Source organism: Chrysochloris asiatica, unplaced genomic scaffold (genome assembly GCF_000296735.1).
Source record: "Chrysochloris asiatica unplaced genomic scaffold, ChrAsi1.0 scaffold00350, whole genome shotgun sequence".
Classification (NCBI taxonomy): domain Eukaryota; kingdom Metazoa; phylum Chordata; class Mammalia; order Afrosoricida; family Chrysochloridae; genus Chrysochloris; species Chrysochloris asiatica.
Genome location: NW_006408868.1, coordinates 1,134,114 through 1,154,702, shown reverse-complemented (window position 1 = coordinate 1,154,702; position 20,589 = coordinate 1,134,114). Strand labels below are relative to the sequence as shown.

General features: G+C 55.1%; 2 protein-coding genes across 2 annotated transcripts in view; one reads left to right on the top strand and one right to left on the bottom strand.

The window, feature by feature from the left end:
* The first annotated feature begins 45 nt into the window (after positions 1–45).
* Positions 46–7,949, top strand: BAP1 (BRCA1 associated protein-1 (ubiquitin carboxy-terminal hydrolase)). Its single transcript, XM_006876022.1, has 17 exons — positions 46–286; positions 402–431; positions 546–600; positions 1,484–1,616; positions 2,180–2,299; positions 2,725–2,786; positions 2,865–3,007; positions 3,245–3,323; positions 3,754–3,877; positions 4,182–4,323; positions 4,808–4,992; positions 5,454–5,587; positions 6,121–6,599; positions 6,716–6,876; positions 7,109–7,201; positions 7,301–7,373; positions 7,503–7,949. The coding sequence occupies exons 1-17, from the start codon at positions 250–252 to the stop codon at positions 7,634–7,636; spliced, it is 2,184 nt and encodes a 727-aa protein (XP_006876084.1). The 5' UTR covers positions 46–249; the 3' UTR covers positions 7,637–7,949.
* Positions 7,950–9,191: 1,242 nt separating this feature from the next.
* DNAH1 (dynein, axonemal, heavy chain 1) overlaps positions 9,192–20,589 on the bottom strand; it is a 151,529-nt gene continuing 140,131 nt past the window's right edge. Inside the window, exons 62-83 of the mRNA XM_006876051.1 lie at positions 19,047–19,214; positions 18,762–18,953; positions 18,467–18,598; positions 17,914–18,039; positions 17,122–17,241; positions 16,848–16,997; positions 16,587–16,747; positions 15,585–15,810; positions 15,263–15,458; positions 14,809–14,960; positions 13,958–14,154; positions 13,662–13,806; positions 13,311–13,469; positions 13,103–13,234; positions 12,510–12,680; positions 12,243–12,422; positions 11,996–12,172; positions 11,255–11,425; positions 11,005–11,135; positions 10,292–10,643; positions 9,714–9,948; positions 9,192–9,313 (exon numbers count right to left, since the gene is read on the bottom strand). Of these exons, the coding sequence (XP_006876113.1) occupies positions 9,192–9,313; positions 9,714–9,948; positions 10,292–10,643; positions 11,005–11,135; positions 11,255–11,425; positions 11,996–12,172; positions 12,243–12,422; positions 12,510–12,680; positions 13,103–13,234; positions 13,311–13,469; positions 13,662–13,806; positions 13,958–14,154; positions 14,809–14,960; positions 15,263–15,458; positions 15,585–15,810; positions 16,587–16,747; positions 16,848–16,997; positions 17,122–17,241; positions 17,914–18,039; positions 18,467–18,598; positions 18,762–18,953; positions 19,047–19,214 (3,795 nt within the window). The remainder of the gene's footprint in view (positions 9,314–9,713; positions 9,949–10,291; positions 10,644–11,004; positions 11,136–11,254; positions 11,426–11,995; positions 12,173–12,242; positions 12,423–12,509; positions 12,681–13,102; positions 13,235–13,310; positions 13,470–13,661; positions 13,807–13,957; positions 14,155–14,808; positions 14,961–15,262; positions 15,459–15,584; positions 15,811–16,586; positions 16,748–16,847; positions 16,998–17,121; positions 17,242–17,913; positions 18,040–18,466; positions 18,599–18,761; positions 18,954–19,046; positions 19,215–20,589) is intronic.

Here is a 20,589-nt window from a genome sequence, read left to right as displayed (position 1 = left end):
CCGCAGGAGCGCGTGCGTATTCGAGCTCTTACTGGTAACTGTGAGGTCCGGCCGGCGGAAGCTAAACCAAGAGGCGGGGCGTAGGTGGTCGCGCCGTGATGACGTAATACGAAGGCGCGGGATGGTGACGCGCGGGACCCGTTGTCTGTGTGGGGCTGAGGGGCCCCGGGGGCAATAGGGGCTCCCGGCTAGGGCGTCGGTGGGTCGGGAGGGCCTGGACATGGCGCTGAGGGGCCGCCCCGCGGGAAGATGAATAAAGGCTGGCTGGAGCTGGAGAGCGACCCGGGTGAGGAGGGCTCTGGACGTGAGGTGGGCAGGGGAGGCCACGGGTGGGCCCTTGGGCAGGCCACGTCCACGGGACGCCCCTGCCTCATATCCCCTTTTCTTGTCGTCCCACCCAGGCCTCTTCACCCTCCTGGTGGAAGATTTCGGTAAGAGCCGCCCCTAGCAGCCGGATCTGGGCAGTGGGCTCCCACCTTTGCGCCCTCTTCTCTCACCAGGGCCAGAGGCCACCCTGCCCAACCGCTTGCCTTTCTTGTTGGCAGGTGTCAAAGGAGTGCAGGTAGAAGAGATCTATGACCTTCAGAGCAAATGCCAGGGGTGAGTGACTGCACCAGGGCCTCCTTTCACACTCAGAGGCCTGGGGAAGAGTGTGCCCCTCAAGGGAGGCAGTTTTAAGATCTCATTAAGGATGGCTCCCTTGTCTCTGGGTACCCTCTTTCTGATCAAGCTGATATTTCTGTTTTCTCCCACTACTCCCTTAGTGTTTCCCTTTACGTGGTACCCTCATCCAAATCCTACCCGTCCTTTAAGGGTATACAGCTCAGCTGCTTTTCCTGAACTTGCAGTGCAGTTTTTGGACTGTAATTAATTACAGCTTTAGTGTACCATTTGTGGTTGTGGCTTTAATCCCCACATGGGGTTTTGTATTGATTGGTTGGCATGTTCTGTTTGACAAGACTTCTGGGTGGTCTTCCTCGGAGTCTTATCTTGGTGGTCCCACAGTATAGAGGTGTGGGGTGACTGCTAACCATAGACCAAGAAGCCTGCTTTTTGTCTCTTAGGAAAGAAAAGGCTGATGTGTTTATTCATTTGCTTCTCAGGCTGCATTTGCTCAGCCCTTGGGGTCCACAAGTGAGAATTAGTGTTTAAATTCATCAAAGAGTTTTCATTCTCACTTATCTTCTCTTGGGTTCCACCCAGTCTTGTCTTAGGCTGTTGGTTCCAGCTTTTTTTCTGTTACCCAGCAACCATAGGCAGTAAATGTCAGCAACCCAAGTGGACTCCTGGAGCATCACAACCTGATGTTGACCTCTGGATTGGAGTGTTCAGGACCACTTTGGGGGCCTAGTATTGGGAGAGAGCTGGATGGGACCCTGGCAGGAATACCTGATGACAGGATACAAGCGAACAGGGGGAGAAAGAAAGGGATGCTGACTGCCTCGGCCCCTTGGCTGATCTAACTCCGCCCCTTTCTCCCCAGCCCCGTTTATGGTTTCATCTTCCTGTTCAAATGGATCGAAGAGCGCCGATCCCGTCGCAAGGTCTCTACTTTGGTGGATGATACGTCAGTCATTGATGATGAAATTGTGAATAACATGTTCTTTGCCCATCAGGTCTGTTGGTCTCTGCTTTGTCGGGAGGGTGGAATGTTGCCATTTTCTTTGCTTGAGAAGTGAAATTGGGGGAAGGCAGGAACAAAATATGGGTAGATGTCAATGGTGGTGGTTGCAGAAACCTTTCAGCAAAAGGTACTAAGCTCTGATTTACTAGCCTGATAGCATCTCTAGGTAGGTTGATGTCAGAGTCATTCTCTACTCCCTACTTCCCCAGACACCCTGGCTGGCTGGCTGACTGTGCTGTCAAGTCAGTTTCGACTCATAGCGGCCCTGTTTAGGGTTTCCGAGGCTGTAAATCTGTATGGAAGCAGAAAGCTTCATCTTCTCCTGTGAAATGTCTGGTGGATTTGAACTGTTGACCTTGTGGTCAGCAGTCCAGTGTGTAATACCTAGTGGATATTTAATGTGTCTGTTAAATGAGCAAATGTTAGACCAAGATGAAAAGGGTAGGTTGTCCAGATATGACTGCTCTCTCTGAGCCCTCATTCCCAATGAGTGTGGGATTAAGGAAGATTGGGGTGAGGGATGCTACATACAGGTGACTCTTCTTGGTTTCACAGCTGATCCCCAACTCTTGTGCTACTCATGCTCTGCTGAGTGTGCTCCTGAACTGCAGCAATGTGGACCTGGGGCCTACCCTGAGTCGCATGAAGGACTTCACCAAAGGCTTCAGCCCTGAGGTAGGCTGTGGTACCTTAGTCCAGGCTCTCAGCCAGCAGGGCACATTCAATCCCCAGGGCTGCTGGTAATGCTGTTTCCTTTATAAATGATCATTTGCTATACACTTGACCCTTAATTATTGTATAAGGTAATTAATTGGTTTTAAACCAGAGAGGGAGACAGATCCAGAGAGGAAGGGATTTTTTCTGGATGACACTGTGTTTGGGCCTTTTGTGGCAGACTTTTCCTATTAGATTGTGTTCTTAGTGTCCATTGCTTACTGCACAAGTAGAGCCCCTTTTTTGGGGGCTCCAGAGCTCTCTTCTACTTCCCACTAGTCGTTAAGATTCCTGGGATGCCTCCAGGCCAGCTCTCTGGAACTATGGCCCTATTCAGAGTTCCCTCAAGAAGTTATTCTGACATGGTCTTATTTTCTTCCATCTAGAGTAAAGGATATGCAATTGGCAATGCCCCGGAATTGGCCAAGGCACATAATAGCCATGCCAGGTGTGTAGGAGCTGTGGCAACTGATGATGGGGGATGGGGTGGTTGCCTCTTTTTGGGTCCTGACTGTGTCTTTTCCAGGCCTGAGCCACGCCACCTTCCTGAGAAGCAGAATGGGCTTAGTGCGGTGCGGACCATGGAGGCGTTCCACTTTGTCAGCTATGTGCCTATCACAGGCCGACTCTTTGAGCTTGATGGACTGAAGGTCTACCCCATTGACCATGGTAGGCATCCTGGGCTGGAGGTGCACTGGGCTTCCTCTGCTCTCCTCCAAAGAAGCTGGGACTCAGACTTCTCAGGAACTCTGATGGCAGGGGGTAGGTGCTGGCCAGGATAGCAGCTTGCACTGTTTGCTCAGTCCCTGACTACTTGGTTCCACTCCTCTTGTCCATCATCCTTCTCATGTCTGGCCTGCCCAACTCAGTTTGCCACTGCTGACTCCTCTGCTTGCTCTTCCTCAGGGCCCTGGGGGGAGGATGAGGAGTGGACAGACAAGGCCCGGCGAGTCATCATGGAACGGATTGGCCTCGCCACTGCAGGGTAAGGGCCCGGTGCCTGCCCTGCTTTACCCTCGTGAAACGGAGGTGTTCTCCGTTTGAAAGGGACAGAGAAAAGGGAGCCATGGCAGGGAGCGGACAGGTGATTTGTACAGGCTTTATGGTGAATTTGGCAAGATCAGGTTTCAGATTTTGGCTCCCAGCTCCTGGCCCCATTCCCTCCCAGAGCTGTCTATGGCCTATTCCAGGATGGGCAGGGGAAGGGAGCAGGCCTTTTTAGGATCTTTGGGTAGCCCGGGTGTGCTGGCTCACTTCCTCACAGGCCCCTCACACAGTTCACTGGAAGGCACCAGCTCAGGTTGATTGGAGTGGCAGCAGGTCTGACTGCAGGGACCCCTGCCGGGATATCTGCCTCAACCTGATGGTGGGGCCCAGGTTTGGGGTTGCTCTCACAGCTGTGGGTGTGATTGCAGGGAGCCCTACCATGACATCCGCTTCAACCTGATGGCAGTGGTGCCTGACCGCAGGATCAAGTATGAGGCCAGGCTGCACATGCTAAAGGTGAACCGTCAGACAGTGCTGGAGGCTCTGCAGCAGGTGGGTGCTCACCTGACTCGGTCCACTCCCCACCCCCACTGCAGCATATGTTCCTGTTTCTCAAATCTAAATTTCAACAAACTACTCCTTTTCATTGACCCCCTTTTGGGGAAAGGTGGGACTTAGTGGAAAGGTGTGTGTGTGAGAACGGCTTCTAAGAGGAAGTTTGGGTCTGGCTCTTTTTTCTCCCTGTGTATGAGTGAGAGAGTAGAGCCAAAGCCGTTTTACGCCTCTCAAGGACTCAACTGTTGAAGGAAGAAGCCTGGCTCTGCTCTCACTCCTCAACCAGGGATTCTGTTTTCAGCTGATTAGGGTAACACAGCCAGAGCTGATTCAGACCCATAAGTCTCAAGAGTCTCAGCTGCCTGAGGAGTCCAAGCCAGCCAGTGGCAAGTCCCCCTCAGAGGCACACAGGACCCCAGCGGCCTCAGAGGGCACCCACACAGGTACTAAGGGCTTGGGGCCTCTCTCATGGGCTTCAGAGCCACCCCCTTGTAAACTGATCTGTGAGGCCACACAGAGAAAGTCTTTCTGTGGTGCCAAGCGCGTCCTGTGAGAGGCTTGGAAGCCTGGTACCTAGAGCTCTGTACTGGGAACGTGGGGGAGAGCAGCCCTTCCGAAATGACAGTGCCTGTAAAGGGCCGATATCACCACAGGCACGGGCCTCTCCCCAAGGCAACTCCTCTTCATGCTGTCTCAAGAGGCCTTTGTCTGCCTTTTCATTTTTTTTTTTTGGAACCTGTCTTGTCTCCTCCCTTTCTCAGTGTAGCCCATGACTTCAAGCTTGCTAACTTCTAGTCTGACAGCTGGTTCAGCTGCTTGGGAGGGATGGGGAGCAGTGCTGTGGCCTAGGTTTGGGAAGTTGTGGGCTTGGCATATAGTATCCTTGAGAATCCCTCTGAAGGCCTTGCCTATGCTGTCTAGTCCCAGATGGCACAGAAGAGGGGGCTGGTTCCTGCCCACCCGCCCCAACCCATAGCCCTCCCAGCAAACCCAAGCTGGTGGTGAAGACTTCAGGGAGCAGCCTCAACGGGGTTCCCCCCAATCCTGCCCCTATTGTTCAGCGGCTGCCAGCCTTTCTGGACAATCACAACTATGCCAAGTCCCCCATGCAGGTAAGCCGGGAGCAGTCTTGTGGGATTTCCTCCAGGTTTCTCCTGAGACGCTGCAATCAGCAGCTTCCCCAGGTCGTTCCATGGTGTCCACCCTCTGCCTGGGCTTGGGTTGCCAAGCTCCTCTGTCTCAGAGGCCCCCAGAACAGCAGGGTTTTGGGAGGCAGGGAGAGCTCCTCTGACTTTAAAATATGGAGTGTAACATTGAGGATATACTCCTTGTTACAGCTCTATAGATTGGTTCTACTGATACCATGTTTCAGAGACCTCTGTTTGTCTTAGAAGGTGGTGTGGGTGAGAGGCAAGCCTCCCCAGGAGCCCAGGATAGGTCCTGGAATACTTACTTGCAGGTGGTTAGCAGGCAGCCTGGAGAGTTAGTTAACTTTCTCTCAGCGTGAGGGCTGGGTCTGGCCTGATTGGGCCGCTGTTCAGGACTGCCCTGCCCTTGGGTCTCTCTGCCTCAGGAAGAGGAAGATCTGGCAGCAGGCGTGGGCCGCAGCCGAGTTCCAGTCCGCCCACCCCAGCAGTACTCAGATGATGAGGATGATTATGAGGACGATGAGGAGGACGACATGCATAACACCAACTCCGCCATCAGGTCAGCCCCAGCTCTGTAAACCTGGCAGGCTTTGGGTGCCATGGAGCCTGCCCTGAATATTCCAGCTTGTGTCTGAAGTGCCCTTCAGCAGAAAATGCTGAGCACTTGGTGAATGAAGGGCCCTGGGGAGGCTGGCATGACAGGGCTAACGCAGGCCCCCAAGGAATTGTTGGTGGCCTTGGGAGAGGGCCAGGCATGTTAGCACCAGGACTTGTTCTGATGGGCCTTGCAGGATGGGATGAGGCAGAGATGGAGGAGATGTGGGAGGGCAGCTTTGCTGGAAGCCATGCCCTTGGCAAAAGATCTGAAGTGAGGTGAATGGAACAGAGGAGGTGAATGGAACATGGCTGTGGCTATAGAGCTTTGGGTGCCAAGCTGGCCATGGCCATGGCTGGGTCAAGCTGCTTGAACCCAGTGTTAAGAGCTTTTAAGGTCAGTTCCTGGAGACCACGTTGTGTTGAGGCCATCCTGGGCACTGCCAAGAGTGGTCACTTGGCCTAGGCCATCAGCTCACTTCCCCTTGGGCCCCACAGATACAAGCGGAAGGGACCAGGGAAGCCAGGGCCTTTGAGTGGCTCCGCAGATGGGCAGCTGTCTGTGCTGCAGCCCAACACCATCAACGTCCTCGCTGAAAAGCTCAAAGAGTCCCAGAAGGACCTCTCGATTCCTCTGTCCATCAAGACCAGCAGTGGGGCCGGGAGTCCTGCCGTGGCAGTTCCAGCGCACTCGCAGCCCTCGCCCACGCCCAGCAATGAGAGCACGGATACAGCCTCCGAGATCGGCAGCGCTTTCAACTCGCCACTGCGCTCGCCCATCCGCTCAGCCAACCCGACGCGGCCCTCTAGCCCTGTCACCTCCCACATCTCCAAGGTGCTTTTTGGTGAGGATGACAGCCTGCTGCGCGTTGACTGCCTACGCTACAATCGTGCCGTACGTGACCTGGGTCCTGTCATCAGCACAGGCCTGCTACACCTAGCTGAGGACGGTGTGCTGAGTCCCCTGGCACTGACAGGTGGGCCTTGGGCTAGCTCACTGGCCACTTGGTGCACCTAGGAAGGAGAAGGGAGATGGCTAGGTGATCACCAAGTATCCTGTCCTCATGAGTTTTCTCATGACTTCTCTTCCCAGAAGGTGGGAAAGGCTCCTCACCCTCCATCAGACCGAGCCAAAGCAGTCAGGGGTCCAGCAGCCCAGAGGAGAAGGAGGTGGTGGAAGCAGCAGAAAGCCGAGAGAAGACTGGGCTGGTCCGGCCCGGTGAGCCCTTAAGTGGGGAGAAGTACTCACCCAAGGTGAACTTCTATGACATTCTCTTGGAGTTTACAGTCCTGACAGGGAAGGACCTGGGGAACTGCTGCCCAGGTGCTAGGTTCTTGATTGGAATTTGGGGCTGAGAGTTGGCTGGGCTCAGTCACCTGGGGGTGGCAGGGGCCTGATAGACTCTAGTTGCTCATCCTTGCCTCTCAGTAGTGGGCTTTGGCACTGGCCACTCCCCCTCATGAGTGCAATGCTGGGTTTATGCAGGAGCTGCTGGCACTGCTGAAGTGTGTGGAGGCTGAGATTGCAAACTATGAGGCCTGCCTCAAGGAAGAAGTGGAGAAGAGGAAGAAGTTCAAGGTGGGTGATGTGTCTGTTCCAGAGGTTCATATCCCAAGTCCGCTGGCAGCTGCTGTGGGGAGATGGATGGCGGGGCCCTCATTCTCTCCCCTCCTGCAGATTGATGACCAGAGAAGGACCCACAATTACGATGAATTCATCTGCACCTTCATCTCCATGCTGGCTCAGGAAGGTACAGTACCCCTTTCCTTATACATCCCCACGGGGAACAGGAGGGCCCTGAGTTCTAGCTTCTGGCCAATCAGATGGATAGCTGCTGGCCATCCATCCACTTGCTTATAGGTCTCTTGCCTCTCCACAGGCATGCTGGCCAATCTGGTGGAGCAAAACATCTCAGTGCGGCGGCGCCAAGGGGTCAGCATCGGCCGGCTCCACAAGCAGCGTAAGCCTGATCGGCGGAAACGCTCACGCCCCTATAAGGCCAAGCGCCAGTGAGGACCACTGGCCTTGAATCTGCAATCTGCTCTTGCTGCGTGGCTGTCACCAGGGCCCTTCCCTGCCCCACTCCCCCGTCTCCCAGTATTACGACAGTTCCAGCCAGAGAGCCCAGACCCTGGGACTGGGAGCCAGGCCAGGATCCTTTGTGGCATGTTCCAGGGACTGGCAGGGCAGGGCAGCCCCACGGCGCTCAGGAAGCAGCAGCTAGCGCTGGGGCTGCATGGTGCAGCCACTACCTCCACAGCCGGCTGTGGAGTGGCAGGACCTGGCCCTCCTGCCTTGGGCAGCAGAATATATATTTTATCTATCAGAGACGTCTATTTTTCTGGGCTGCAACCCATCTTGCCACTGCTGTGTTGACATAGCCACTTTCCCTCCTAGCAGCTGTCATCCTTGGGGGCCCTGGGCCCTGCCACTCCACCCCCAGTTACCAGCCTGTTCTTTGTCATGAGGACACCAGCCTCTTCATTCTTTCTGGGAGAGCTCTCCACTTGGGACCCCACCTGCTGGATTAGTGGTGGGTGTCCCAGCTAGGGTGGGATGAGCAGCCTTCTTGGGTACCACAGTCTGATCAAAGAGAATTGTTTGAGGCTGTAAATTCCCCACATGACTCTTGCTGGGCTTGTCATGATTGCTGTCTGCAGCGAGGACCTGGCCCCTTTGCCTTCAGTGTTGTGGCCCTGGCTGTGGGCCTGCCTCAGGCTCAGGACTCTGTTCTAGAGCCTGAGGGCCCAGCTCAGTATTACCATGTCTCCCTCCTCTAGGGTTAGGGATTGTAAGACAGGACTGTTTGCAGGGAACTGGCCCTACTCAGCTCTCTCTGTCATGCCAGCTTCCTCAGTTTCTGCAAGGCATTCAAGGTAGGGGACAGCAGGACTGAGATAATCAATTGGAACCCTTGTTCCCAGAGGACCCGAGACCAAGGGGTAATGGGCCCAGCACTGCCTCTGGAGTGCAGGCCCCAAACAGTCCTATGGCCTCTTCCAGATGGCTTTGAAGGTGACCCAAGCAGGCTCCTTATCTGTACATAGTGACTGGGGACAGAGGGGCCTGGCAGGTGTGGCACCTGCCTCGCCCTGGGCTGGGCATGGCCTGACCCCTCCAGCCCCTGTAAATACGAGCTAATGAATGAATAAAACTGAGGAAATGAGCCCTCTTGTGCTTGGTGCCTGAGGTTTGTAGGTTTAGGTTGCTGTGGGAATAAAGGACCTACCGGCCTGAGCCAAAGACCAAGAGCGGTCCTCCCACCCTGAGGCAGTCTCTGGGACAGGTTCTGCAGCCTAGAGAGCTCAGGTCTTGCCTGGCCTACTCTCCGTGGGTGGGCTGCCAGGCCTTGGAGGGCTCATGTCTTTCCTGTATCTGAGAGGCGACAGCATACCACAGCTGCTGCCTCTTGCCACTTTGCCCTCCTGCTAACCACTGTCTCTGCCATTGCCTCCCTAGCCAGGGGACCTATGGAGGAGGCCTGAGTAAGCAGCCAAGATTTAGCTGAACTGCTTTAAAAACAATTTTATTGCCTTTGCCTCCCACCCCCCACCCTTTGTGTCCGAGTCTAGTAGTCCAGCGCACAGATGAGAGCCACACCACGCTTTATCCAGTGTCGCTGGGACAGTTGGGTGGGAATCTCCACAGCAATGACGTAGTTGGTGGAGTGGCCTGTGGTTGATAGTGTTCCTGGAGCAAGTGAGGGAGGAGTGTTAGGCCAGGCTCCACCACCACTACTAGACAAGGAATGGCCTAGGGACAGGGGCAATGGGGCTGACACACTGAACTGGGGCTAGGGAGGGGGCCCTGGGAGGCTGCCTGATGAGGAAGTCTGGACCTCAATTACCCCTCTGAATAACGTTAGGCTGCGGCTCAAAGGTTCCCAGGTTGCACCATGGGTGCTGCTAAAGGAAGTAGGTGGAGAGAGCCCAGTAGCCTTGTCACAGACTCAGTCCAGCCCTTGGGCACTGCCTGCCTACTGCTGGCCTGGCTCTATTCTGGCCCAGATGGCCTCAGCAGTACTGACTGTCCTCTGCACCCCAGCCCGCCAGCCTGGGAAGCCTAACTGGGCCAGTGGTGGGTCTCCTACCAGCACGAGTCAGCGTCTTGTAGATGGGACACAGGTAGAAGGTATGTTTCTGGGCCTTGCGGCTGGGCACTGGCATGAGCCAGATAATGGCCATCTCTGTGTACAGCTCCTTGGGCCGAGACTCAGCCAGCTGGAAGGTCAATGGGTCCCAGCGGGCACCTTCCAGAAACAGTCCATGGATGTAGCACCCCTCTCGAGGCCTTTGGTTGATTGCCGACAGTGACTGGGTCATCACCTGTGGTGGGCACATAGATAACGACCCCATGCACACATCCAGCATCTGGGTCAGGATTTGGGTCGGGGGACATGAACTCCCTGCTGAGAACTGCTAATTGCCTGCCCGCCACTCACTCTCCATACTAGCCAGTGGCCTGCAGTCTGCACCCTGCCCCTGTGACCTCAGGCTCATGGCCTCTTCTGGGCTGGGTCTTCCTGGAACTTGCCTAGTTGCCTAGCTACCCTCCTCCCTTGCTGATGGGTCCCTGGACTTGGCCAGCCGCTTGTAACCTCCGCCCTTCCTGCTTGGGTCTTAACTTTATCTAGCTTCTTGCCTGCCCTAGCCATGGCTGTATCCAGACCTTGAAATCAAAGGAGATGGTGTCAATGGAGATGACGGATTTGCGGGCAAAGTTCTGCAGGGTGCCTGTCAGGAAAGCCTGGGGGAAGAAAAAGCCGCTGATCCAGAAGACAGCTGGGATGCCATCTTGGATCCAGGTCTGCAAGAAGTCCAGGCGTTGCAGCAGGTCCAGGACCCATGATGATAACGGCTTGAGTGATGGATAGGCCTTGGCTATCCAGAGCTCAGGCACAGCGTTGTTGTACAGGCTGGCAGCCATCAGCTCCAACTGTGAGGACATCACCACCAACCCCTTGAGTGCCTTGAGAAGATCCCGCAGTGTCTGTGTAATCACCTGCAGCAGCCGGTTGTACCTAGGGACCAGAGGCCAGAAACAAGCAGTGGGCCAGGGCAGGACTAATGACAAAAAACTGGCAGAACATTGAGGCTGAGTATAGAACAGGACCAGGTGGCCTGTGAGCAAATCCTAGCTCTGGCCCTTAGGAAATGAGGGATCTCAGGCAGATTACTAAGCTTTTGGTGCCACAGTGCAATTGTTTTGTCTGTAAAATGGGGTAAGAATGGATGAGTGAGGAGGCTGTATAGCACCATGCTGCCTGATCCTTGAGAGCTTCTTTGGTCATTACAGCTGTTGCTGTGAACTGCCTGAGCCTTAAGGGCAGCAGACCCAGGTTCATCTGGTAGTGACAGGACTGGGATACAGGGGGGAATTACCTGATGACCTCCTGTACAAGCACTGTGTTCATTGACTCCTCGTACAGCACAGGGTACTTGGCTATCACCCACTGCAAATTCATGGGCTCAGGCACCTTGAGCAGGATATCCTGGGCCACATGCTCCACTATCTGTCAGGGTAGAGAGATGCTGGATGTCAGAACTGGCCCTTTGTAATCCCTTAGGACTCCCCATGCCCAGGGTTCCTTCTTAAAGGAACTCATGAGCTCCTCCTCCTTCCCCTACCTACCTCCTCCCGGCCCTGGCCACCTGCAGAGGATGATTTGGGTTGTAGTTGGATGATGGAGCCCAGTAGGGCAAAAGTCTCATTCTGGGCAAATGTGATGTTGGCATTGTCATGCAGGCCGAAGATCTCAGGCATGTCATTGAGTGGGAGGCTCTTGATGTAGGAGAGATAGCCCTGGGGAGTAGGAGGGCTACAGCTGAGCCCCTGCCTTGCTTTACTCCCAGCCTTTGGAGTGGCCTTCCAACTGAACACGTGTCCCCCACTTGTCACCCCCCCTTATAACACTATGGTATCTCCCTGTTCTTGGGATTCTAGGGTCTTTGAGACTCGGTGTGGTACAGCGCCCCTTCCTTCCCAGTCCCCTTTCACCTCTATTCCACCCACTGCTTCTCCATTTGGCTGCTTAAATCTGGAAGGTCCAACTTGTGCCCCCAATATCTTCCCATACATTTAGTTGAAGTATCATTTTTTCAGGAAGCAGACCAGATTACAGTGTTGGAGGAGCTGCCCCAGCCCTCTTTAAGTAATTACAGCCTAGCAGAGGCTGAGAGATGGGAGTTCGCCTCTTCCCATGGAGCCTGAGCTCCAGCAATCAGGGACTAGAGCTGTCTCGTTCACTATGATTTTCTTGGTGGGATCGATTAGTTAATGAAAAGGAGCTAGAGGAGGGCAAAGGCCACTTCTTTCCCAGGAACCCTGCATGGCAGCACCCCATTCCCACTGTGCAACTCGGGTCCGGCTCACGTTGAGGTCATAGGTGGGTTGGATCTGGTGGTAGACGCCTGAGGCACTGTAGCTGTGCTCAGGGGACAGCACAGTGGGGTTGTAGAAGTCCTCCAGGATGTTCATGATGCAGCGGCGGTCCCAGTCGTCGGTGACTCTGCCCCCGTAGTTGATCTCCCCTGCTGTGTACTTGAGGACCTGCAGGACAGAGTGAGTAAGGGCCCCTGAAGTGCTCCAGCCCCTCACCCACCTCTTGTCCCTGACCCACCTTGTAGGGGATGTCTGAATACTCATCTAGGAACATCTTGAGCTGACTGATGCAGATGCGCAGGTCTCCATCGGTGAACTCATAGGGGATGTTGAAGCCCAGTGGCCCGAATTTACGTCTCTCCAGTGCATTCCCGTGGAATAGGCACAGTGACAGCAGCAGGGATTTGAACTCATTCACCTGTGGGAGGTGAGGAGGCAGGGCTGGTATGCAGGAGGAACTGCCAAGGGCCAGGTGAGGGGGGTACATGTGCCAGGTTCACCTCACCTTCTGACAGGAGTTGAGGAAGTCATCACTGAGGCTGCTGTAGGATTTGAGCAGGTTGGCCTTGACACCTCGTGGTGGCTCAATGGTCATCTTGGAGCCGTTCTGCAGGATGGACACTGGGAACTTGCTGCTGGGCAGGCTGGTGAGCCATAGGCGGAAGTCCCGGTGCACCTGGTAGCCACGGCCCCTCGTAAGCATTAAAACTTATACCTGGTGGCCACCACAATACCACGTTTCCTCCTAACCCAGAGACCCTGGGCCCCCACTTGGCCTGACTCCTGGGCCCCCACCTGGGCCAGGTCAGGCTGCATGGCTGCTGATTTAAGAATACAGGATTTTGGGCAGTCCCAGGACTACAGGTCTGTGTTGAGTGGCCAGGGGCAAGTCACATTATCACTCACAGCTGCAACGCAAAGGCTTCTAAGTGGATTAAATGAATTGATGCACATTACATGTGCCTGTTGCTGAGTGTGTTATCTGTATCCGGTGCTGGGGTGAGTGCTCTGCAAGGTTAGTTCATTTACACCGTCACCGACTCCAGATGATTCTACAATTTCTCCCTTTGGCAGTAATCTGACAGGCAGTCGACATACCTTGTCAGGGTTGATGTGTTCGATGAGGCGCTCCAGGGCTGGCATCCAGCTGGGGGCCAGGTGGCAGTTCTGGAAAAAGACCCACTTGCCCCTCTCCATAGAGCTGCGCATCATGGCTTCCGCCCGTGGGCCCTATGGATGTGAGGGCACTGAGTGCTGGAGACCAGCAGGCCCAAGTCCTTCTTACCCCTCCTCACTCGGCCCTTACCTGCCCCTGGCCCAGCGAAATGGCAGAGAGCTTCTTGGAGAACTTCATCTCTTCAGCAAACTTGTAGAGGTCTGCCGCTGGGTCAGTGCCAGGTGACAGCACGAAGATGAGGGGTGTGGTAGAGTTGGAATCTTTGAACACCACAGACAGGTTGGCTGTCTGCAAGGGAAGGTGAGATGCTGGGACCACCTGGGGCTGAGGAGGGGGCAGTAACCACAGCAAGTCCCAGGAGTACTTCCTTATGGGGCCTGGAACCTCCTGGAACTTCCAGGGTGTGAAAGGCCAGGAGTACTGGCCTGGTCAGGGCTGCAAAGTGGTCCAGGGTAGCCAGGCCCTGCGACCAGCACTTGCCTGTGGCTCAATGAAGCGTGGTTCTAGGTTGTTGGCTACAAAGTCCTGCATGGCGTTGGTGACCTTGTCCCCGCGCAGACACCGGAGTACCAGCAGTTTCTGGAACTGGTCCAGGTACTTATCCCAGATGCCAGGCAAGGGCTCCCTGCAACAGTGCCCATGTCCCCTGAGAGCTGGCCAATGAGAGGTCACTGACCCTGCCACTAATAGAAGGGGAAACTGGGAGACCCTGGGGTACAGGGTGGGGCACACAGAAAAAGGCACCTGGGCGGGCCTGTCACTGGGGCCCAGCTCACCGGTGGGGCTCAATGCTGTCAAAGATGGCCTGGAATTCTGAGAGGTGCTTTACGAAGTCATGGGCGAAGGAGGAAAAGGCTGGCAGGTTGGAGAGTGCCAGGATATCTCGCCAGGCCCGGTCAGCCAGCCAGTCCACTGCAGGGTTCTCAGTCACAGTCTGGATGGGGCCACCTGACAGGAGGTAGCGCCATTCACCCTGGCAGGGGTCAGGAGGAGGCTAGTGTCCGGACTCAGTGGCCACCTCTGGACACCCCCATCTAGCAGTGCCTCTGCTGCCATCTTCACCCAGAGGTATTGATTCCCCACGGACACGGAAGATAGTTCTGGGCTAGTACCTCCACTCTGTCTTCCCTGGCTCTGTGCCCTCAGGCAAAGCATCTCCCTACTCTGGGCCTCAATTTCTTCATGTGAAAAGTAGGAAGAATGAGAACCCCAGCTGCTTCTGAGGGCTTTGTGGGGATCAGTGGTGCCTGGCATATAGTTAGCTTGAGAAGAGAAGCCTGTCACTCTCATTATCTGGGCAGGACTTCCCAGCATGTCCACGAAATATTCAGGGGCACGTGAACAAACAGAAGTGGAAGGAGCAGAATGGCCTTTGTGTTCACAGCACTGCCAAGGCTCAGCGCAGGCCTGTGCTGCCAGGACCTGCCCGACAGTATCGAGCCCAGGGGTTCCTGCCCTTTTTTAATCAAGCCACTGTGCTTCCCCAGGCCTCTGCCCCTTTGTCTTCTGTGCCCTCATACAGGCTGTTCCCGTTCCTTCCACCTGTTCTCCCAGGTCCTGCAACAGGGCCACTCCGGGCAGTCTTCCCTGCAGTAGTGCCCACCCGGCCATCTCTCTGCCCGGGCACCTGGTTGATCTTGCCCTCATTCATCATGATGCGGACACACAGCAGGAAGGCGAACATCAGCTTGTGCTTCTCAAAGAGGCTGCGGCAGACGTTACTGTAGAGGCTGTAGGTCAGGTAGCGGTTGATGTTGGTGATGCGCTTCTTCAGGTTGTCTGCAGGGTAAGGAGGTGACAGCAGACAGTGGGGACAAGTGGGGGAAAGGAAGGCCCAGTGGCCAGAGGGGCAGTCTGGGCATCCCCTGGGGTCCATAAGTGTTGCCAGCAAAGAGGCTCCAAGGAGAGGAAAGAAGAGGTGCACATGTATATGTATTGTGAGTCTGATGTGAGAGGATGTGCAAGTGGTATGGGTGTGAGTACAGGTGTGTGTGCTGCTGTGGAAATGTACCCATGGGTGTCACAGTTCTGGCAGGGTGGGACCCTGCTTGAGGCTAAGCGTGCACATGTGCCATAGCTACCTGCCCTCTCTGAGTTGGCGATGCCCGACAGGAAGATGTTAAGAAACCACTCGAGGGAGTACTGGTACATGGGGTCCACGTTGGCCAGGTCGGACACACAGAAGAAGAGGATCTGAGTGCGGACGGCCACAGGTATGTACTCCATACGCGTGAGATCAATGTCCTTCTCTGTCTGCTCTGCAATTCGGACCTTGGCCTGAGGGTGTGATGGCAGGGGAGTGGGTCAGAACCAGATAGGCTGGTAAAGGGCAGAAGGCAGGGGTGGCAGGGACAGCGGTTGGGCCTGGGGCGAGTGGGCAGGGATAGGTAGGTAGGTGCTGACCTGGATCTCCGCAGCCTTCATCTTGGACGCCTCCAGCACCTTAATGAGCTCCATGTCATCCACAGGGTTGCCTTCAGAGGAGCTGAGCCGGTACAGGATCTGGTCCTCAATGTCCTTCAGCTCCTGGCGCATCTTGGCATTGCTGATTATCAGTTGGTTCTTGGCCTCCTCCAGGTCGGGCCGCTCCTCAGCCACTACCTGGCCCAGAAGTTGGTCCTCTAGGCCACTGCCAGGGTGCAGACACCATGTCTGTTAACACCCCTGAGGGCCAGCGTAGAGCCTGCCCATCTAACCCCTGTGCTCTTGGAGCACCAAGAGCCTAGCATCCTTGTGGGTGACAGTCTAGGAGGCCAAGGCTCTGCTTCAAACTACAGGGCTAGTGCAGTGCCTGTCACTGAAGTGAGCAGTGTAGAGTCTCCGCAGAATCCAGTCAGACAGATGTTGCTATGCTAGTGGGAACTGAGAGGGTCCCTGGACAACTCCCTGGGGAGGCTCAAGGCCTCAGCAAGAGGGCACTGTGTACGATGCATAGGGACAGGTCTGAGGGGCACTGTCAGCCCCTGATATGTGGAGCAATTTGCAGTGGCCATTGATATGAGGTATGCGGAGTCCAGACCCTAGTATCGGTGAAATGCCACAGTGCGAGGGACTGCAGCAATGCAGACAGGAAAACGGGGCTCGAGTGTAGGGATCCAGGAATTACTGACTTAGAGCAGCTCTGGAATGAGTGCACAGGGACCTGGCTGGGGCTGAGCTAGAGTGGAAGGGTGCCTGGCGGAGGTGGGGGTTCAGGATAAGCCAGGATGTCCTCAGGTGGGAATGGTTGTAGGTAAGGGGAGCTGGTGTAGGGACTAGAAAGGCCTGCAACACCAAGATTACGAGGAGATGAGACCTGGGAGGAAGTTGGTAGAGCCTCTGAGTTGGGAGAGAGACCCGCAGTCTAGCCTGTGAGGGCTGGGGCAGCCAGGAGGGTTCTGGGAAGTGTTGAGCACAGGTACTTACCTGGGTGACAGGGTGAAGTTGATGAGGGTGAGTTTGGTGGCAATTTCGGGTGTGTAGTGTGGGTTGGGAAGCTTGGTGGTGATGTACATCTTGAAGTCCTCGTGGTAAGGGATCACTGTGTCCCCCAACTTCAGCACCGTGTTCCCCTGTTGCTTGTATGTCTGGAGCAGGTGGGGCAGGCAGTTGCTTGTCAGGAGGAGGGACTGCTGTCTCCCCTGTCTGGGCCTCTACAAGCCCCTGCCCCACCTGCTGCAGACCCACCTGCTTGAGCAGCACAGGCTCTAGGGCTGGATCTAGCTCTTCGCCCACATTCTCCAGAAGGCAGGGCTTGCCAAAGCGGATGGCATTCTCCATGCTGCGTAGGAAGTCTCGGTCACTCAGTTTGAGCACGTCAAGCCCATTCTCCTTCTCCTGGGGAGGAGAGCACACAGGTGGAGGCTGATGGGGCTGAGGGCTGGCCTGAGGTCCAGTTCCTCCCCCTGCACCTGCCAAGTCCACTGGGATGGGATGGTGGACATCCATCAGGTAGACTCACCATGTTCTTTATCCACTTGTTGGCCTGGCCCTGAGGATCAATGAAATGGGTCCAGCGCTGGGAGAACTGGGTGATGACCCCGTTCTCTACAGACAGTGTGTCATTGGGGAGGCCAGCGATCTGCAGGGGAGGGGAAGAGGCTCCAGACTGGGTTGGGTCTCTCACAGGGGCAGGGTCACCTGGGGCATCAGCTACTCCCCACCCCAGCTTTGACTGTGGTCTTCCCTCTCCTTATAGTACCTCCTGGAAGGTAAGAGAGGGCAGGTATGGGGCAAGGTCTCAGCCTCTAGGACCCCTGCTTTTATCTCCACAAGGCAGGGCCTCTTCTTGGCCTCCCTCCTGCTCCCAGGATGACTCCAAACAACGTTTCCTGGATCTTTCTGTCCTCCGAACCCTTGCTCCACCAGACTATCTTCCCAGAGCCCACACCCACCTTCCTCCTGGCCTTTGATCACATTGGACTGTCTGTACCCACTTTGCTCTGCCCCAGACCATCAATGGCCAGTTCTGACATGACTTCATCCAGGAAACCTTTCTCAACCCTTACTCTGGACACTGCTCCCTCCTCAACACTCTTAAAAGTATCCATTAAACTTTTTCTCCTGCTCAAGTCTGTGCTACTCTTGGCTCAGCTTTTCTCTTCTTCTCAGTACCCCTTACTGGGTCCATGAGAGTGCTGGGGCACTATCGCCAAACCAGGCTGAGGAAGGAAGGGAGGGAGGACGGGGGCTCCCAGCCCAGCCTGGACCCCACCAAGGGCCATTCCAGATGCTCCCACTTCCTGGTGGGTACCTGCCACGAGCGGATCTTCACAGGGTTCCCCAGTGTCCCTATGAGCGTGGGCTCCGAGGTGTGTGGGACATGATGTACTGAAAGCTGCTTGACCCAGTAGTCATACAGCACCATGCGATACTGGCCCTGGAGAGATGTCAGATCAGGGTCACCCCTCAGGACACCTGCAACATCCTCCTTGCCAACTCATGCCAAACCTGAAGCCAGGCTTCCTGTGTCTTGGTCCCACTTTGGGTAATTTCCTTGGCCACTACAAACCCAGTCCCTCCTCTGTCCAACAGGTAGGATAATCTGTCCTACCTGTCAGGGCAGTTCTGAGGCTTCAGTGAAAACCATGGGTGGGCTTAGAACAGTGCCTGCTGGCACACAGTAAGCCCTAAGTGTGAGCTCTTCTGCTTGGCTATTTTCTGGCTGCTATGCACTGGAGCAGTGCCTGAGGCAGGGTGCCTGATAGTGCTCACTGAATAAACAAGTAATAGGGAAGAGCAACCCCCAGGCTAACACAAGGCCTTAGGAGGAGAGGTGAGATGCAGGCAGGACAGGGGCTTCTCACCGTGAAGGGGCCCAGGTAGGCCACGAAGCCTGACGCCACCAGCACATCCCCAGAGATGTTGTCAAGCATGTGCTCCAGGTTCTCCACAGTTTCCTGCCAGCGTACCTTCTCATCCGAAAGTCCATTAATGAGCTACAGAGGCAGACCCCATGGGTGAGCTTCAGAGGAGCTGGGCAGGGGCCTGGGGCCCTGCCCAATGCAGCCCCCGAGGTTGCCAGGGAAAGAGAGTACAGGCAGCCCCCCAGATGCTATCTGGCTCGTTGGCCCGTGGATCTTAGTAGGGGAGGCAGCGCACCTTGTCTGCACGGCCCAGCCGCTGCTCACACTGCTCGCACTTGAGTTCCAGATCCTCCTTCTTGGCGATGCACTCACGGTACTTGGCCTGCATCGTGGCAATGCCGTCTTCCACTTCCCACAGGCGCTGCTTCGCCTCTTCCAGGATCCTCTGTGTCACTTCCAGGTCATCCTGAGCCTCCCGCAGGGCTTGCTGCACAGAGAGGACCAGGACAGGACGCGTCACTCAACGCCCCAGGGTAGAGGAGAGCAATGCCCCCTACCCTCAACTCAAGCCAGCTCTCACCCGCTTGGGCTCCACAGCCTTGGCCACAAAGTGGTACTTGTGCATGGCACGCACCCACTGGCAGATGGAAGTGCAGGCTTTGGACACCTTGGCAATGGCGGCTGGTTGGAACTCTTCATTGTCGATGTACGGTTGGATCGCTTTGATCACCATCTCCCCAATGTTGTCCTGGGGGTGGGAAGCAGCCTCATGGTTCTCCCCATCCCTGCTTCCCAGAGAGGATGGGGAAGGACCTGGGGGACATCAGAACCTGCTGAGGGACCCTCTGCCCTCTGCCTTGTGCAGCCCTGGAGACTATGTCCTTCCCTTTTAGGAATACACACATCCCAGAAGGTTGACCACCAGCGAAGGAACTTTTATGTTCCCAGGATTTCAAATAATAAGATGGGAGATTCTTTCCTTGGAAAACAACAGCCTCAAGACCTGATTACACACACACACACACACACACACACACACACACACACACACACCCCAAACCAGTTGCCACGGAGTTGGTGTTGATTCATGGTGGCTGTGAGTGTCAGAGTAGAACTGTGCTGCACAGCGCTTCCTTACATTGTTTTCCTGCTATTGAGAATCTTTACAGCAGTTTCTCCACGTACAACTCAGTGACACTGATCATATTCTTCGAGTTGTGCAGTCATTCTAACTGCCTTTTCCCCCGTTATCATGCTTCCTGTTTCCTAGCTCATCTTTCAAGATGCTGTTGTCAGTTTATTCCCCTATGAATAGTTCTTAAAAGACACAAAGTTTTCAATGACTGCATTTTCAGAAAAAGATCTCTAGGACTTTGTTTCGAGGAGCCTCTAGATGGATTCAAACCTCCAACCTTGTGTTAAGTGGTAGAGTGCTTAACTGTTTGCAATACCTAGGTACTAACATCATAGAAAAGGCTTAGTTACACACTCATTTAAAGACAAGTGATGTTTCCTGAGAGCAATGCCATTGGCAGGTATGGAGGCAAGTGAGTGGACATGGCCAGGCTCGTGTTCAAGGGTAATAATTCAGCACCCTGAGAACCCACTTCACCCCCAGGGTGCTCACTTGTCCCACCTGTCTCTCAGGCCTGGCCCAGGAATCTGCATTGTTATTGAGCTCCTAGGGCTAGGGGAGCCTAGGCACTGGCTGTGAGTGCTTCTCTCCAGGGCACAGGCATAGCTTGGCCTGTGGGGCATCTGGCCTCCAGCTGATAGGAGAGGAGGAGGGATGGGGAAAGCCACAGGGGCTCCAGAAGCTGTGAGAAAGCTCATGGTCTCTACCCTCCCAGTGGGAAGGTGTCCCTTTGCCCTCTAGCCAGTTATGATCTGGAGGTGGGCCCTCCACGGAGATTGTGGGCTCCAGGCACATCCCTTAAGAGCACTTGCCAAGAACAAGAACAAAGTTGGAGGCCTCTCACTCCCTGATTTCAAAATTTACTACATGGCTAAAGTGGTCAAAACAGCCTGGTACTAGTACAATGAAAGATACATAGATCAATGGAACAGAATTGAGAATCCAGAAATTAACCCATCCACATACAGCCAACTGATCTTTGACAAAG

Bases quoted from the DNA above. Each gene is read 5' to 3' on its own strand.
- BAP1 (XM_006876022.1), top strand. From the start codon at position 250: ATGAATAAAGGCTGGCTGGAGCTGGAGAGCGACCCGG. The intron at 287-401 runs GTGAGGAGGGCT...CGTCCCACCCAG, and splicing joins GGAGCTGGAGAGCGACCCGG to GCCTCTTCACCCTCCTGGTG. The intron at 6,877-7,108 runs GTGAACTTCTAT...GGGTTTATGCAG, and splicing joins GGGAGAAGTACTCACCCAAG to GAGCTGCTGGCACTGCTGAA.